Source organism: Cariama cristata, unplaced genomic scaffold (genome assembly GCF_000690535.1).
Source record: "Cariama cristata isolate BGI_N322 unplaced genomic scaffold, ASM69053v1 scaffold2344, whole genome shotgun sequence".
NCBI lineage: Eukaryota > Metazoa > Chordata > Aves > Cariamiformes > Cariamidae > Cariama > Cariama cristata.
This window is the reverse complement of record NW_009613283.1, coordinates 7002-18291: the sequence shown is the minus strand read 5'-3', so window position 1 is coordinate 18291 and position 11290 is coordinate 7002. Positions and strand designations below refer to the sequence as shown.

The 11290-nt window shown below is 44.4% G+C and overlaps 1 protein-coding gene across 1 annotated transcript; it reads left to right on the top strand.

Moving 5' to 3' along the window:
• Nucleotides 1–960: 960 nt before the first annotated feature.
• On the top strand, nt 961–10864 carry LEMD2 (LEM domain containing 2; the record flags this gene model as incomplete). Its single annotated transcript, XM_009698943.1, has 9 exons — nt 961–1116; nt 2456–2496; nt 3209–3284; nt 4553–4629; nt 5281–5360; nt 7744–7889; nt 8935–9036; nt 9128–9230; nt 10422–10864. Coding segments are annotated over 9 exons (932 nt in total), but the record flags the coding sequence as incomplete, so codon positions are not given.
• Between the last annotated feature and the right edge of the window lie 426 nt (nt 10865–11290).

Genomic DNA, 11290 nt, shown 5'->3' with positions numbered 1-11290 from the left:
TGGGGGCATCGCTGGATGGGCTGGGGGGGCTGAGCTCCCCCTCCCAGTGGGGCACATCCCCAGAGAGAAGTGGGGGGCTTGGGGCTGGGTCAAAGCCATCCCTGGATAGGTCTGGGGGGCTGAGCTCCACGTCCCAGTGGGACACGTCTGCAGAGAGAAGCAGAGGGCTCAGCACTGGGCTGGGGGCATCCCTGGATGGGTTTCAGGAGCCAAGCTCCACGTCCCAGTGGAGCACTTTTACAGAGAGAAGTGAGGAGCTCAGCACTGGCGCAGAGCCATCCCTGGATGGGTTTCGGGGCTCAGGCTCCTCATTGCAATGGGGCACGTCAACAGAGAGAAGCGGGGGGCTGAGCACTGGGTTGAGGCCGTCCCTGGACAGGTTTCGGGAGTCAAACTCCACATCGCAGTGGAGCCCATCTGCAGAGAGAAGTGGGGGGCTCGGCGTCAGGGCTGGGTTGGGGATGTCCCTGGGTGGGGTTGGGGGGCTGAGCTCCATGTCCCCCTGGGGTACTTCCACAAGCAGGAGCGGGGGGCTCAGCTCCAAACCCCTTTCCAGTGATGAGCATCGGGGTCTGAAGTCCAGGAGCCACTGGGGCACGTCAGGAGGAGGAATTGGGGGGCAGAGCTCCCGAGCTCAGTGGGAGACAGCAGGGGAAAGAAAGGGGCTCTCCTCTAACAGCTCGTGGAGGCAGGAAAGTGAGGTGACACCCAGCACCCATTGGGGCACCTCAGCAGGACCTGGGGGGTTGAGTTACCAGTTTGGGAGAGGGAAAGAAGACTTGGCTTCCAGTGTTCGGAAGGAGGCAGGCAGGGACCTGAACCCCAGCAGCTGGGGAAGGGGGTTGATCCGGCGGCTCCCATGGAAGGCAACAAGTGATGCAGGGCTGGCCTCGGGGAGCTGGTGGGAAGCGTCGGGAGCAGGACAGGGAATAACCTCACGCACTCACTTGTTGCGGTCAGCCCCCAAGCAGCAGATGGACGGAAAGGGCAAAGGCCTCGAATACTACTTCTCCCAGTTCCTTTGCCTCGCCAGCTTTGTGCTGCTGCTGATATTTCTGGGCATCCTCATGGTGAAGATGATTGGGTCAGGCTGGCTTGACAGGAGAGAGGAGAGCTGTACGTGCACTGGTTTAATCCTGTTTTTAAACTTTAGTCTTCACCTTTTCTGCTTTCCTTTTATTACTTCCATCGCCATCACATTTGTCATTCTCATTGCCATAACCTGACATCTTTGCTTCTGTCCCCATTTCCATCTCCCCTTGCCCGTGGGAAACCTTGTTAGTCATGGAAAGTAAGTCAAGTGTGTGCTTTTTTCAAATGAGTTTGGCCTTGGGTTCTTCAAAACCATGAGTTTTATGGAGAGTGACATTTCTGCTAGGCCAAGGATGTGTTTTATGATTGTCCATTGTGTAACATAATGTCTGTGTAATTGCCCGTTGTGTGTTTTTAATGTTAGCCTCTGCACAGCACAGCCCTTCGTAGCCTTCATCCTGGCCTCGTGAGAAGTACAGCAGTTGAACTGGTACTTCAGCACTCCAAGTGCGGCAGAGCTTCGATGAGAAATGAAAAGGGGCTTCCCCATCACCTGGTTTTTAAAGCAGAGTTCCCCAGCTAGAACAGATGCAAATATTGTCATTTCATGGCTTTGAACTGAAAGAAGAAGGGGTTTGGGGGGTGGTTTGGAAGGCGCAAGTCTATAAACGCAGCATGCTGTGCCTGTAGGTGTTCGTGCGCTTTGCATGGGCTGGGGAAGCTGTTTCCTGCTTTCTCAAAGGCAGAATAAAACTGTCCAATGTCATTGAATTTCTGATGCACCCTTTACAACTTTGTTAGATATTTTGAAACCAACGGTATTTTGAAGCAAGAAATTGTGCAGCACAGCTGCAGATTCTTTAAATTCTTAGGTAAAGATTGCTAGAAAGTACTGCATGGTGGACCATGGCGAGTGTATATCCAGTTGTTGGGGTGGGAGGGAGCTGTTAAACCAGAGGCCATAATCTGCAGAGCTAACAGCTCCAACTAAAATAAATCCTGTGCTTTTGCCTTGAGGAGGCTTGATTTAAATCCCTGTTATCACTGTGGTATTTCAGGTGACCATGGTGTGCAGCAAACGGCATTACTAGATTGTAAAAGATGAGTGCAAAGCAGTGGATAGTAAAGGAGCTTGAAACATCGACTTAAACAGGAGCTAGTAAAACATTCAGACCTCACTTTTTACTTTCCAGCTGAACGGAGTTCATCACTTGCACCCATTTTACTTGTTTTGCTTTCAGTGCTGCCTACCAAAGCAGTGCTTTGAATGCGCTATTTGCATAGCAAGGTACTGTGTAGAGTGAGATTAAGAATAGCAGAATCAGGCTTTAAAGTAGAGCCTTCTTTTAAAAAGGTAATTACTTTCTTGATCAAAGCTCTTGTTTTGCAGCCAGCTAACTCACCCTCCCTTTCTCTCTTGTAGTTAATCTCTTGCCTGTGGATTGTGACAAAAGAACGGATGATGTAAGCATATATTTATTTATCTTCAAATATTGTAGATAGGGGGCTCTCACAGAAGAGTAATTATTCTAGGTAGCTTCCCCCAATACCAGTATCACTGTAAAATTATTAGTTCTATCATTTTACAGAAAAATTGTGACTTGATGAGTTGGAATTAATGGACTAGATTAAATTAGGACTGTATATGAGACTCCGAAAGATAAAAATTTAAATTCCCAATTATGTGAATCAATTTCTTTAATAGTTGTAACAGAAATTATATTGGTTTGCAATAAAGCTGCGTTCAGCCTTAACAATACAAGATTTAATCCAACTAATTCCCTGAACTCCACCATAAAGTGTTTGTAAAGCCCTGTTTCTTTAATCCTAATGTATTATTAGGAAAGAGAAAATTTCATATTGAATTCAGAGTTATGGTTAGCCTCCTGTGATGTTCTGGAGGCAAAGAATCCATCTGTGGTCAGTCAGAGGGGATGTCTGGTGGTGCGATCTGGGCTATGGGCTGGGGGAGTCGCTGGCACTTTCAGAGGATGCACTACCTCGCTTTTGACTCAGAAACTGTAGATCTTTGCTGCAGATGTGTTTAATTTGAACCAGTGGTGCATGACTGACCCAATCCCACTGCTGGTGTTTTGGTTTGGTATTTTTAGCTAGTCTGACCACTGTCGTGTTGCTGCCGGTCCATTTATGTTTGTTACCTGTTTCTGACTTTCAGTTCTGCCAAGCTAAACAGAAGGACGTAATAATGAACATGCTACACGAGCTGTATAACTACTTGTCCATACAAGCTGGTAAGTTCCAATTGTCATTATAAAACACTTAGGAGCATTCAGCAAACTGCATCTCCCAGCTGTCTGGGCATTTTTAACCTCAATTTGAAGAGAGGGGTTTATGGAACAGTCAGTTCCGCTTGAAGAGCTCTGAGAAAGTCAAGTAATAGAAAAATAGAAAAAGATGTGTTTATTTTTATTCTGAATAGTGCTTAGCTGATGCACTCATATCACTGTGCTCTTGTGGAGTGGTCCTTATTTGCACTTGATATATTGGGAATTTGAGGTAGAAATACTCAGTTTTATGGTTTTTTTCTACCAGCATCTTGAAATTGTCTTCAAGACACTCAGAGCCAGTGAGTGTAAGCTGATGTGTTCTTACAAATAAAGTTAAAGCGACTTAAGAAATTGCCAGCTCTCTGCTGAAATGTGGCAGCTGATTATATGAGTGCCTCTTTTTTTTTTTTTCTCAGTACAGAATAAGACAGGCTGTCTTAGCTGAGGAGCTAACCGAGCACAGTAGTTCAGCCATCTCTACTACGTATGAGCAAATCCGATCCATAACTAGTATTTTGTGATGGAGAAGGCTGCTAGAAATTCAGTGTATGAGGAGAAACTTGTTCAGCAAGATATATAGCAGAGTTAATCAGTAAAAGCGCTTAAGTTCCATTTTCTAGATTTCAGACCTAAACAAGGCTGAAGCCTTTAGATACTGAAGCTTCACATAATTTCTAAATCTTTTCAGACCAGATTTCAGAACCTGCAGAATTTCCACCAGTATTACACAGTCTCTCAGGACATTTGTTTAGTCAACTTAGTGAAGCAAGATTTTGAAGATTTAGTTCCTCACTAGCATTTCTCTGCCTGGGTAAAAAGTAGAGCTGCGATTTAAGCTCCTTAGAAGCATTTTGAATGCCGATCATTAACTCCAAAGCTGCAGTCTTTGATACCTGATGGAAGGAGCCGCTCTGCAGGGCATTAGGTCAGAGAGGCGGTTATGTACTCTGCATGGGGGAGAAACAGTATTTTTTTTCCCCTCGTTCTGTATTGAGTAGCTCACACACTGAAGCATGAGGTTTGATTGCCCTTATCCAACCTATATGCAGTGGCTGAGCATTTTATTAATAGTCATAATCTTATCTGCCTACAGTATAAATCTTACCTTGTAATCATTTTTCCCAGAGCTACAGCTGATTTTAAAGGATAGCATTTCCAGACAGTTCAGTGTATTTCTGAACTGTTCAAGAGCTTTTTTTCAAAACGTTATTTCTATTTGACTTTTTTACCAGGTAATTTTGAATGCGGAAACCCTGAGAATCTAAAAAGCAAATGCATTTGGGTTACTGAAGCAAAGGATCACGTGGTGGTGAGTAGGCTGTGAACAGCTATTGTTATAACGTAGTGCTTAGTCTCTTTAAAAGGTAATAAATAATAGATACTAAAGCAATTCACCATCTGTTTTACTTCCTCATCCTGTTTTGATTCTTTCCCATATCTCTAGCTTCCCTTTTGGCCAGTCCTGTTCTCAGCAGTTCTTTTGAAAATAATCTTCTCCTACATCTCTGATTCAGCCCCTGTAAATCTAACTTAATGGTTTGTTGTTTCACCATAGTCATCAGTCTTCTGAAACCAGAAATTTCCCTGGATTGAGGGCTGGGCAGAAGAAGGATTTTTCTATACCCCAAAGTGTCAGAAGACAGACTGCTTTGATCTAGCATTCCATTTCTTTCATGGTAAACTGTCAGTAAGATTATGTTGTATTTAGTGGTTAGTCTTAACAGTCTGGGATAGTGTTATTTCACAGAGTGCTTCATGCATCATCTACCATAGTCAGAAGTCTTTAGTCCAGACAGACCTTCAGATTTAGTTCTCCTTCCTCCAGTTTGCAGAATTATGATAAGAATTAACCTAAGGACAGACCATATAGAATGATTTCTCCCACTACTGTAATGAAATAATGTTATGCGGTATTTTAAATGAATGGAGAACTAATCTTCTTATGGATTCTTCTGAACAGAATATAACTGGTAGTTCCCCACAGAAGTTTGAAGCTGCCCTGCACTGGATACTAAACAGTAACAAGGATTTAGGAATATGGTAAGTGGAAGGCCACTGTGTCAAAGTTACATTTCTTGGTGTTGGCTGATATGCAGTTTGACATCCTCTGTGGTGGGCCCTAAAAGCTCCCATACCTCATTAGATTTCGGAAGATAATCTGGGATTGGCTTTCCCAGTGCTTGCTGGGCAAGCTTCCAAATGAAAACTACAGCCCTGCGGCAAAAATTGGCAACTGAGCTCATTCCTTGGGAGTCTGTTTCCCAGCCTTTGCACTGGGGGACATTGCGTTCAGGAACTTGCTGTCTTGCAGATGAGGTGTTAAATCTGAGGTCAGGGCTGCTTATGGCTACCAACAGTTGTGTTGGGCTTCCTGCAAGGTTTAGAAGTGGTGGTCCTGGTGTCCTGCCCGCGGTCCTGCGACTACAGCACACTTCTTAAACTTGCCCATGTAGTCACAACGCAGTTCTTAAACTTGCCCATGTAGTCACTTTTCCCAAGATAAGTTTTCTTCAGTACGGTTACTGCAGACAGAGCTTCAGTATTGTGTGGAACTGCATCCTTTGACCAAAGGGTTTATTGGACAGCAAAGCACTTTCTGCAGTAGGTAACATCACCCATGCTTTAGGATCCTCTGGAGCAAGTCCCAGTGAGGAGGAGAGGAAAATGGATTGTTGAATGGTATCTTTTCTTTAGTGTCATTTGTCTTTCTGGCAGAACACACAGTACATGGTAAAATGAATGGTCTGACTGACTGTGTAGGGTGTTGGTCAGTCATCAATGGGGCTTTTTTCTCATGGGTTTCTCGGCTAACAGTCTCTTTAGTACATGAGAAATAGCAGAAATACTGTTTTTTTCAGGTAAAAAATACAACGTTCAGGCCATAAACTAATGAAAGACTGAGTCCGCAGACGACATTATCTTCCTCTGGGAAGTGTGGGCTGCCTCCGGTCTGTGTTAACTCTGAAGTCTAACATTTGTTTGCATTTTAACATTGGTGAATGTATCTCTGATTAAATGAATTGTAGCAGTAGTAACGCTGGAGTTGGTGGGCATAGCTTGTATGAATTCCCACTGCTCAATTTTTCTCTAAAAAATTTCTGCAGCTGCTGCTGTGATCTAAGGATCAGACAGTGTCTACTGCTTTGATTGTTGGTGTGTGGCAAATTCCCAGGACAGGACATAGTTTCCTCAGTGGCAGGTTTGGATTTGTAGGTGGGCTGGGATCCAGAGTTTTCAAATTCATATTTTTATACAGGAGCATTGCTCATGTCAGGAGCTGTGTGATACAATATACTCCCACTTTTTTTATTTTCATAATTAGCAACTCTGCCGGCTGTTCGCTGAATGGATCCACTTTCATGAAGTCTGCATAGCGTGCAGAATGAGCGTTCAGCGTGCTTAAAAACCTGCAGGTGGCATTTTTACCAAACGCTACATGAGATTATTTTTCTAGGTGCTAGTCTGAGAGGCAGAACTGAAAATGAGCTCTGCGCTGGGTGATTCTGCTGCATATTTTAAATATTTTCATGGAATTTGGATTGTAAATAAGACAAGGTGGTGGGAAACAACTGTGTCTCTAGCTACTGTAGAATCTAGTAACCAAATACAAGCTGTCAGCAGTTTGTGAGCTGTGCAGTAGTAAATCGAGAAAACGTCTTTGTCTAACAGATTATTCATTGTAAACGTAGAATGAATTAGTAGGTTAAAAAATAAAATCCCCTTTAGTCCAATTCCTCTGAATCTGATGGCTCTCACTTGAATTACTCAATGCCTGTTGGCTAAGAGTATCTAATAAGGAAACAGCATCAGTGTAGATCTGTATATAAAGAAGTGAGTTAAAAGCATATCGGATAGCTCAGCAGGTGTGTAGAAGTGATTTTGCAGGAGGATGTGTTATCGATTTTGCCATGAATGCTTTCCGAGGGTGTGTCTGTTCTCACTGCAGATACAGTTGATGGCGTTGTCACTTTTCTAGCTAAACTGTGTATGCTCATCTGTACTGAGGAAAACGGTGCAACCTCCACGGACATTCGCAGTCTCCCTCAACTGCTCTCTCTGCAATTGCTGATGAGTGACTCAGTAAACATTTCCATTTCTCTGTGCTGGGAGGTGGGAATCCAATTTAAAGTTTAATCTTCTGCACGCTGAGAGGTGCTGTCAAAGAGTCTGCAGAGGGAGACTTCAGTTTACCAGTGGGAGTTCCAGCCCTGCTGCCTTTTCTAAAGCCATATCCATTCCTTGCTAAGCAGCCAGTCCCAAAATGTTCTGGAAGGAGGAGCTGCAAGGATGTCGGTGTATTTTCTGTGTGGTGTACAGAACGAGTTACTGCATCCGCAGTCTGTTTATTCTCCCTGTCTTGATTAAAGAGTGCAGTTGGAGTGCCTGTTCTCTTCAGTGAAGATTTTCTACCTCTTCCCATCAGGTTGAAAGGCAGAGACCTTTCGGAACCAGTTACCAAAGTGGAGGAAGTGTTCTGTCTCGAATCGGCCCATCCTCAGATGGGGCTCAGCTGTCGTTTCCGTCGAGCAGTTGTCACTGCCATTACGAACCTTTTCCTGTTTTTCTGGAGTAAGTCGTCGGTGTCAGTAACCAGCTTCTCCCCCTGCTAGCTGTAGAGATGAACTTGTGCGCATGCACACGTTCTCCCAGCCATATGAAATTACTAACAGAGGTGAAATAGATCTGCTGATGAGTTAATTTCTAATTAGCCTTTGTTCTGGCAGCAGAGGGAGACCTGTAGACCTGCTCTTGTGCTGTGAGTGCTTAACACTTTAAATCAGCAAACTGATTAGATCTCTGGGTATTCCTCAAGAACCCATTACTATGGTCTGCAAAATAAGTACGTTAACCTACCTAAAAGATTTGGTTTTTTCTTTCTTTTCTTGTGCTAAGCTGTAAAGTCTTCTAGCCTCTTTAATAATGACTTGTAGCATTTCAGTGTTAGAGGTTTTATTGGAATAGTCTGTCATGCCCCAGCTCAGACAGAGGTCTTACTGAGCATGGTGATAACAAGAGATGAGTGTTGACTAGGAGAGTTTATAATCCAGCCAGATAAGGTGAGGGTGAAAGGGGATAGGTATGTGTAGTCTAGAGACTGAGATACTAAAGTTAGCTCATGTCTTAACGGGGGCATTTGTCAATGCTAAACCTTCAATATAGATCTCCTGAATTTCAGGCTGATGCTGGAGCCCCAGGCTTTATTTCCTTATCAAGCAGCTATCTTCGGAGCAGTGAAGCTTGACAGTCTTCCTAAGTGATTATTGTGGGGGAGGCCTCTAGCAAAGAGATAGCTCTGGGACTTAGAGAATTGAAGCCCTGTGGTTGTGCTGAGGTTTCGGGATGGGGGGGAGAACTCCATGATGAGGCTTTCCAACCACCTCTTCCCACAACCATGCGTGCTCTTCTGCTGCAGGTGTTGTCAGTACCAAGGTTTTTGCGAGGCGCAGCTGCACGGGTGAACAAAATGAATTGCTTGGGTTTGGTTCCAAGCAGGCCTGGGTAGCAGGGAGTGAAAGCTGCCTCTGGGGAGAGGCAGTGTCAGAAATAAAACTGCTGGCATCCAGCAAGTACACGTCTGTCAGTTACTGAATTTGATTTGGTTTTATTCTTCTAGGTCTGATAACTCTTTGGGGGATCCTGATCTTCCTTAGGTATCGCTGGCGGAAGATGGAGGAAGAGGAACAAGCCATGTATGAAATGGTGAAGAAGATCATAGGTAGAATCCAGTAGCTCTGTAAATGCAAGTAGTCCTGTTCTCCTCTCTGCAGTGTTGAGGTCTCTTACTGTTTTGTCCTCCCACCCTCCAGCTGTTGTCCAGGACCACTATAAGGAATGGGAACGAAATTTGGAGCGTTACCCCTATGTTGGCATTTTCCACGTTCGGGACAGCCTCATCCCTCCTCAAAGCAGGTGAGCTGAATTTTATTCATTAAGGAGGGCTGTCAGCATGATGTTATGCAGCTCAGCTAAAAAATGCAGTTACGGGCCAACGGACCATGAGCAGACAATTGATGGGAAGCTGGAGTGCACGAAGAGTCTGTCTGGCCTTTCAGTTTATGAAGGATTTTGACATAAGTCAGGCTATGTCTTAACGCTGCAGATTAATGTGACAGTCCCCGGGCTGATATTTTGTGCAGTCACACAGGTGTGTTGTCATTGTTTTATCAAACAGTAATTGGATTTTGTTTTGCTTGGGCATGGAGCATCAGATTTTTCTCTCCTTCATCTAATGTGTGTAGGATGCTATCTTCTTTCTCAGCCGTCATACCTTACTCTCCCAACAGGTGCTGTGCTCTTCAGAACAAACCTTCCCATGAGTTGAGTAGGGTATTGGGAGGCTCTTCTGAAGTGGTCGTGTATGTTGCTGCCTGGAGAGTTACTAGTTCGAATTGGGCGGCTTGTAAAGGGAGACACAGTGAGATGGCTGGTTTTGGTGCTTTTTCAAAAAGGAATTGTGGTCAAGATAGTTGCTGCATGGGTGGTGGGGCCAGAGGGCTGCAGCCTGGTTCTCAGTGGCTTATGTGCTGCTTGCTCCGTCTCTGCAGGAATGTTTCTTGTGTTTTGGTTAAGTGGACCTACTTTGTTCTCCTTGCGGCACAGAACGCTGCGTGTGCTGCAGAGTCTTAAACATCCTCATTCTTTATCAGTCACAAAACTTCTCTTCCTACTAGTGGTAACTTCAGTGGTTTTGAACCAATGTCTGTGGGTGTGATGCCTAGAATTACTAGGCACTGATCCAAAACTGGGGTGAACTTCAGTTTGTTCTCCGTGGTCTGAGATCTCTCTGCATGCAGGAAGGCTGAGGGCAATTTGCTAATCGAGTCCCTTCGCAATACAAATTGGGCTTGAAATTCAGGGCAGTCATCAATTACTGGTACTGACAGCGGGTCTCGTCTCCTCCCCCAGGCAGGACCTGTGTTTTCATGTCCTGCCCTGAAATCGCCTCTAAACCAGAATTCTGGTTTAATCTCCTTTACTGTCTGCACAGGGAACAGTTGGCAGATAGTGATAGCTTGATCAGCAACCACCGTTGCTGTAAGCAGGAAAGCACAATGAGGATATGATTCTAAATTAGTTTCTTTTTCTTGCTGTTTCTTGCAGAAAAAAAATGAAGCGGGTCTGGGAGAGAGCTGTGGACTTTCTGGCTTCAAATGAGTCACGGATTCAGACAGAGTCGCACAGAGTAGCAGGAGAAGATATGCTAGTGTGGAGATGGACTCAGCCTTCTTACCTCTCAGATTCAGAGCACTGAAGAGGAGCAGAAGTTGAGCAACTGTTGATATGGACCTCTGCAAGGGAACAGTCCCTTCTCTGGCGGTGGGAAAGAGCAGGTCATGGTCCTAATCCCCTAGGGTTGGGGATTGCACCTATCTGTTTGCTCTTCTTTCTGAAAAACTTCGCACACAAAAATTCAGGGCAATAATGTTGGCTTGGAAAGAAGATGGGCTTGAGCTGGTGGGAAGCTAGAATTGCACCAAAGTTAGCCTTCCAGCAGATATCTGGCTTCCATAGGCAAGCAAACATAGAACAAATTTAAAAAAAACAAAAAAAAAAAAACAAAAAAAAAAAAAAAAAACAAAAAAAACCAACCATATCTAATATTGAGAGACTTAAGATCTCTCTGGCAAAGCTTGTTCAAAATTTGACCTCAATTCTGCAAAGGCCAACTGGTGGCAACGTCCATCAGGGAATGTGTTTAAAGAAGATTAACATTTCCCATGGAAACATTAGGGTGGCAGTTAAGATGCATTTTGTTAGAATTTGTTTTTATCGATACAAAGACAGTGATGAAAGCACTTGCTGTTTCCTAGTGAGGAAAATGTTTGTCAGCTTCACCCTTTAAAAATGGGGGAGAGGGGGAAAAGTTAGGTGAAGGAAGTCCTAGAGGGAGGGCAATCTGACGTGCCTTGGTGGTTTGGCCTGGGTTGGGTGGGATGGAAGAGTGTTTTGACCCTGTTACACTTTTTAAG